The sequence below is a fragment of the Chiloscyllium plagiosum genome, chromosome 39 (assembly GCF_004010195.1).
Source record: "Chiloscyllium plagiosum isolate BGI_BamShark_2017 chromosome 39, ASM401019v2, whole genome shotgun sequence".
Lineage (NCBI taxonomy): Eukaryota > Metazoa > Chordata > Chondrichthyes > Orectolobiformes > Hemiscylliidae > Chiloscyllium > Chiloscyllium plagiosum.
The window spans coordinates 1,984,200-1,991,456 of NC_057748.1; the positions used below are offsets into that span (position 1 = coordinate 1,984,200).

Consider the following 7,257-nt stretch of genomic DNA (forward strand, 5'->3'; position numbering starts at 1 on the left):
TCAGAGCGCAGCTTCGAACCACCTGGTGAAGGAGCAATGCTCCAAAAGCTAGTGCTTCCAAATAAACCTGTTGGACAATAACCTGGTGTTGTGTGATTTTTAATTTTGTACACCTCATTCCAACACCAGCTCCTCCAAATCTTGGTTAATGCAATGAGTGTCTGATGCATCCTGTATCTCAATTGGGAAGGGTTTACTTGAGAAGGGAATTCCAGTGGGAGGGATAAATAATGAGATATTAATTCATGTGTATAGGCATCCCGTCACTTGATGGTGAGGAAGTCACCTGGCCCTCCAATGAGGGAGACTTAACCTCAGTGGACACACATCAAGAACCACCATGTGTTGAGGCTTTACCTGTCCCCAGTGTTGCCAAGGTGGCTCTGGCCTCGTTACCTTGAAATTCTCCAAGTAGACAGGCCATTGAACCTTGTGGAAACCTCGTGCAGAAAAACACCTTTGAGCACAAGTCCATCAGGCAACGGTCAGCACTTACCATCCTCCAGGCCCTGCTGGGAAAGGAGAACATCGTTCTGACCGGATGGTTCCCTGAGCAGACTATCACAGTCATCTTACAGAGCTTTCCAGCAAGGACCAAGATGTGGCTTGGGTGGCAGCAAGAAAGGCCTTTCCCATTAGATCCTTCTTACCCTCTGGGGGACTCACCACCACCCCATGTTGCCCTTGAGGACGGCTGTGTTGGGGAAGACACTGTTGTGCATCTCCTCGCACAATGGGCTTTTGCAAGGAAGATCTGGAGAGAGATTAGATTAGATTAGATTACTTACAGTGAGGAAACAGGCCTTTCGGCCCAACAAGTCCACACCGAACCGCAACACACCCAGACCCATTCCCTATATTTTACCCCTTCACCTAATACTATGGGCAATTTAGCATGGCTAATTCACCTCACCTGCACATCTTTGGACTGTGGGAGGAAACCGGAGCACCCGGAGGAAACCCACGCAGACACGGGGAGAACGTGCAAACTCCACACAGTCGGTCACCTGAGGCGGGAATTGAACACGGGTCTCTGGCGCTGTGAGGTAACAGTACTAACCACTGTGCCACCGTGCTGCCCATTACCACTGTGCCACCATGCTGCCCATGATGCCATGGTTTTTATGAAAGTTCACCCTGAACCGCTCAGTGACACTGTGCTCCATGAGCTGTGCCTTGGGACAGACATCAACTGCACCTGGAGGACCATCCACTCCGGGGATGATGCTCTTTGTCTGCTTACAACATAATGGTCCTCCAGAGCCAGAAGTTATGCTCGACCAAGTATGACACGGGAAGGTTCTAAGGCCCAATGGGGAAAGGTTGCAGTCTAAGGTCTTTCACGCATTGTACAGAGAGAAACTGTAGAACCGAGCAGGCCACATGCCTTACAAAGAATGTACATTGGGATTACGAGGACAGGAAACATATTCTACACAGATCTTTTTTTATGTCTACTTTACTTTCAGTAAATTTCAATTTTGAAATCTTTTGCCTTCAGGCTGTAAACCTGAAATGGAATGGACTTTGTAAATATTAAGTCTATTATGAATTGAATTTATTTCACCATTCTGTTACGTTTGTCCAAATTTTACTGTAATTTTGTTAACAAATTTTATGAACAGAGTATATTTTTCAAAAAGAAAGAGCTGCCTAAGCTGAGATAGATTTTAAGGTTTCCCCAGTGCTTCCAGCTTTGTGAGTTAACAGTTTGGGGTTGGGTAAAATTTGGTTTAGCTGAAATGCAGGGTGAGCAGATTTTCAAAAACAAACTGGGAACAGACTGGAAAGGCAGGAAATGGGAAAGCAGGGGCTCTATGGTGATTGACATGTACAAGTAGCCAATGGAGAAATCTGAGGGAGGGTTAGTTGAGATTATGAATTCATGTGATGATATCTGCCAGAATGCTCAAGCCAAAGATAGCCATGCTGCCCAAATCAATTTTTAAATGGTGTCATCAGCAATGGAGCTAAAAAGGTTCTGGTGATTTTCTTGGAGAAATCAAGGGAATGGATTATCAGATCAGCTGCCTACAACATAATGTGATAGATACAGGAGGAAAAATAACAGTTCACACAACTTTCTCCACCTTGACCCATTTTGACAAAAAAGGAAATGGTGAAAATCAGGACATTACAGATAATTTTAGGAAATTATTAGGACACCAGTATATTTAATGAAAATGTATCCTGGTAAAACTGGCGTCGCTGATCACCCTATTAAAATGGTTTATGTAGTACTCTCCAGTCTGAAGTATGAATCTGGATTAGCTGTGCCAGTTCATGATACTGTGGATACCACTTTTGCCTCAAGATACCAGGTTTGTGCCATTTCCAGGGTGTGAGCATAAAACTCAAGGCTGACACTCCAGTGCAGTACAGAGTGGCTGTTGACCTGCCAGAGGTGCTGACTTTCAGATAGGGCATTTAGGCTGAGGCATGCTGACTTGGCTAGATGTAAAATGCCCATGGGCACTATTTTGAAGAAGAGTTGAGGAGTTATCCCCTGAGTCTTGGTTAATATTTATCTCTCAACCAACCAGCAGATTATGTGATCATGCTCACTTTTTGTGGGATCATGCTGTGTACAAATTGGCATCTGTGTTCCCCACGTTATGACAATGACTACACTTCAAAAGTATTTAACTGGCCATGAAGTGTTTTAAAGTTGTTGGTGGTTGTGAAAGGTGTTACATAAATATATTTATGTTATGTATCATTGTAGTATTGCTTTATATAAATGGATTTTTTGAGAAGGTGGGTGCTAAGAGGAAATGTACCCCTGAAGAGAAACAAAGTTGACAAAACAGCAATGTTAATTTAATCTGAAGGGTAAAGAACCATCTTTGCAAAACTAAATAGAAAAATAGTAAGACTTAAAAATAAGGCTTTGGTAAATAAAGTGTTAAAGGAAGTGACATAGTATTTAATTGTTGAACTGGAGAATAAGTCAACAAAGAAAAATCGAAAAGTCGCATTTTTAAATGCATACAAAATAATTGTAAATTAAAGATAGCAATTTGTATTTTGCAATTAATTATAAAAAAGTAAAAGAGGATTGTCGTGGGCAGGAAGTGATGTGGAACCAGGGTATAAAAGGGAAGGCAGCAGTCTGATGCCCTCTTTCAGGTCACTTTGAGAAATGGTGAGTTTGTTGTTTTAATCTGGTCAATATCATAGCCATCCGAGCGCGTAGAGACTTAATGCAAACAAATACATGTAGAGATCATTTTTAACAACACAGCCGCTACTGTATTGATCGAATATTTTGAGGATGATGTTGAGGAAAGTGGTTAATCACGTTTTTATTCCTCTCCGATTGCCCATAAAATGGCGGCGGCTGACTGTGGTTCTGGGGATGCAATCCGAGTTCAATCTGAGCGATCCTGCTGCCACAAGCCGCGATCACTGAATATATCGCTGTTTGTTCGGATAGTTTCAAGTTTGCGCGGTTATTTCCTAATTTTGTATTTTGATCAGATGCTCCCGATGGCGTTAGGATGGTGCGCTTAACCTGGCGACCACCAAATGGAGTCCTAGCTGCCAGAGCAATGGGTCAAACGCTGATCAAGGCGTGAATCCAAGGATACATACTCATTACAGGAGTACTATACTTCTAATGTTCATAATCCTAATTGTAGTCTAGTTTTGTAGCAGTATAGAAATTAAATGTGGAGGGTGATTGATGATTGATTAATAAAGGTCATTGCAATGTTGCATAAAGATTTGTCTCTGTTGTAGTGTCCTTTTCTTTTGTCTATAGAGCTGTTTCTGAGGAATGATCCTCTAGAAACAGGTTCCTCTTTTATCTTCAAGTTTGCAACCCCAGTTTGATCTGGGATGAACCTCCCGTTCTGAATTATCTTTTCCTACCTACAGTCTCATCGTAAGTTCTCGGCACCCAGACACGGTTCTCTGGGCTTCCTCCCCCGAAAAAGGAGCCAGAGGCACAGGGGCAAAGTGAAGAGTTTCCCCAAAGATGATTCTTCCAAACCCATCCATCTGACTGCCTTCTTGGGTTACAAGGCTGGCATGACTCACATTGTGCGTGATGTTGACAGGCCTGGTTCAAGTAAGTACAGAAATATTCTGATATCTCATTGGTGTGTAAGCTCAAACTTTAAATATTGCTTTTATAAAAAATTGTGATCGTTGAACTTTAGATCTGTACACGTCACACTCCTTGGAGTATGTGGTGCTAATTCCCGAAGCTATTATAGGCCAAGTTGGAGTTTGTGCAGTGAAGTTGTAGAATGTCAGTTTTGTACATTTTGAGTTTGCGATTAAACCGCTGCCCCCCTCCCCAAAGAGTATCACACACCTCGAACCAACACCTGTAACCCCATATTTACTGTTAGGTCATCCACCTAGCATGTACGTCACTGAACACCATGGGCAGCGTAGCCTGGCAAATTCACCCTAACCTGCACATCTTTGGACTGTGGGAGGAAACGGGAGCACCTGGAGGAAACCCCACACAGACACTGGGAGAACGTGCAAACTCCACACAGACCCAAGGCTGGAATTGAATCGGGTCCCTGGTGCTATGAGGCAACAGTGCAAACATTGAGCTACCATGCTTAATTTTTGTAAAGTTTCCCTTCTGGAACTGGTCCTCAAAAATGGACAGTAGCTGTTTGAAGGGTAGGTTAGCCTCCAGTGTCGCCTGGACGCACTGTGTTTGGCAGGAGCGTGAGAAAGAGGAGCATGTTGTTTGAGCCTCTTGCACCTGGTCTGCCATTCAGTGATTGTGGTCATAGCTACTCTTTTTGTCTGGCTGCCATAGCCTTCAATGCCCTTCTAATCAAAAATCTGCATATGGAGCTAAGCTGAGTAACGTTTGCAGGTAACTAGCTTTGCTTGAATTACAACTAACTAAAGCTTATGCCTTAAGTCTTGGCCGCACATTTGTTCAGACATTTTTATGAAAATCCATGATCTGAAAAGTTGTGAATTTCTTGTTTTTTTTTAATTGGTGTGTGTCCCCTGTGTCTCTCTTGAGCAGAATACCTGCAAGGCTTGCAGTTAGAGATACAAAACTATCTAATGATGAAATGTGGTGCTCAGTTTTTGGGAGAAGCATGTGATGTTTCATAGCTCCAGCTTTATCCTTCTGCTAGCATGCAGAGTAACTACACATGATGATAAACTCGACGGGCGGTCATAATTTAACTTGCTGAATGTCGAGTAAGCTGACTGTAGTGCAATTAAAAACTAGATACTTTGTCAAGATAATTGTTTCTCAAATGATGTACTCAAACTAGCTTGCTAATTGCTTTTGTCCCCGCACCAAAACATGAAGCTGTGCAAATTGAAAGTCTCCCTATGGGTAGGCTTGGTCAATCTGTTCACATTTTAACCAACTCAGGTACCTAGTTAAACCAGCCATGCTGTGCTAATTGCATTATATTAAAGCAAACTGCTGGCACTACTCTGCTCTGACAGAATTTGTCAAGAAATTCTTGATCTGTTTAGTCGTTTTTTGTCAGAACATTAATAAAAATGTTCTGAATCTCCAGAGGTGAACAAGAAGGAGGTGGTTGAAGCGGTGACTGTAATTGAAACTCCTCCAATGGTGATTGTTGGTCTTGTTGGCTACATTGAGACTCCCCGTGGTCTCCGGACCTTTAAGACTGTCTTTGCTGAGCACATCAGTGATGAATGCAAGCGTCGGTTCTACAAGAATTGGTAAATATGTCACACAATTCCTGAATCTTAAACCATTCATAAATATGATGCGGAAAGGTGTTAATCTGGATTGAATTGTCAGCGGCTCCGCTCGACTATGGCAACATGGGTCGATGAGCTCCAGGCTCTGATTGTTGGAGGAAAATGTCCTTTGATCCCAACAATGAGCCAACCTGCTTGGTGCTGATTCCTTCCGCTCACAATGTGTGATGAAGGGTTGCGCCAAATATTCTCTTGTCTCTCTATATAAAAGGTACAAATCCAAGAAGAAGGCTTTCACCAAGTACTGCAAGAAATGGCAGGATGATGATGGCAAGAAGCAACTGGAGAAGGACTTCAACAGCATGAAGAAATACTGCCAGGTTATTCGCATCATTGCTCACACACAGGTAGGCACCAGAGCTGAATGAATTTGAGAAAAGGTTTGGGTACAGAAGCTTGTATTTGCATAGGGTTTCTGGCTTGCTACCTTTTCTCTTTGCCACTAAATTACATTTGGGATACTCAAACGTGTTTTACAAGTTCTCGATAGTAAGACCACTTTTTTTTTTTGGAATCCCCATGTCATATCTTTTGGGGAGAAAGTGAGGAATGCAGATGCTGGAGATCAAAGTTGAAACTTTATTGCTGGAACAGCACAGCAGGTCAGGCAGCATCCAGGGAACAGGAGATTCGACGTTTCGGGCACAGGCCCTTCTTCAGGAATGAGAACTTTCAACTTTGATCTCCAGCATCTGCAGACCTCACTTTCTCCTCGAAGATATCTTTTGGGGACCCAAGCCAAGACCATTGGATTCATGTCAGGTTTACTGAATGGTGCGGAGTTCTGCTTCAATCCTCTAATTCTGGATGGCTTGCATATAGAACATTACAGCGCAGTTCAGGTCCATCGGCCCTTGATGGTTCCACAGGTCAGCAACAATCTGAAGTCCATCTAACCTACATTATTCCATTCTCATCCAAATGCCTATCCAATGATCATTTAAATGCCCTTAAAATTGGCACGTCTACTGCTGTTGCAGGCAGTGCGTTCCACACCCCTTCTGAGCAAAGACACTACCTGACATCTGTCCTATACCTATCACCCCTCAATTTAAAGCTAACACATTCCACCCTGACCTTAAATTTACCTGGACCATCTCTGACACCTCCCTCCATCCCAGACCTCTCCATCTCCAGTAATGATGACCAACTTGATACTGACGCTTTTTACAAACCCACTGACTCCCACAGCTACCTGGATCACACCTCTTCCCACCCCACCTCCTGCAAAAATGCCATTCTGTATTCCCAATGCCTCTGCTGTATCTGCTCCCAGGAAGACCAGTTCCACCACAGAACACACCAGATGGCCTCCTTCTTTAGAGACTACAATTTCCCTTCCCATGTGGTTAAAGATGCCCTCCAACGCATCTCGTCTACATCCTGCCCCTCCAACCGTAACAAGGACAGAACGCCCCTGGTGCTCACCTTCCACCCAAATTCACAAACCAAATCATCCGCCGACATTTCTGCCACCTCCAAACGGACCCCACCACCAGGGATATATTTCCCTCCCCACCCCTTTCC

At 43.5% G+C, this 7,257-nt stretch overlaps 1 protein-coding gene across 1 annotated transcript in view; it reads left to right on the forward strand.

Moving 5' to 3' along the window:
• Positions 1-3,018: 3,018 nt before the first annotated feature.
• rpl3 (ribosomal protein L3) overlaps positions 3,019-7,257 on the forward strand; it is a 9,553-nt gene continuing 5,314 nt past the window's right edge. Inside the window, exons 1-4 of the mRNA XM_043679473.1 lie at positions 3,019-3,145; positions 3,880-4,072; positions 5,520-5,688; positions 5,942-6,077. Of these exons, the coding sequence (XP_043535408.1) occupies positions 3,143-3,145; positions 3,880-4,072; positions 5,520-5,688; positions 5,942-6,077 (501 nt within the window). The 5' untranslated portion in view covers positions 3,019-3,142. The remainder of the gene's footprint in view (positions 3,146-3,879; positions 4,073-5,519; positions 5,689-5,941; positions 6,078-7,257) is intronic.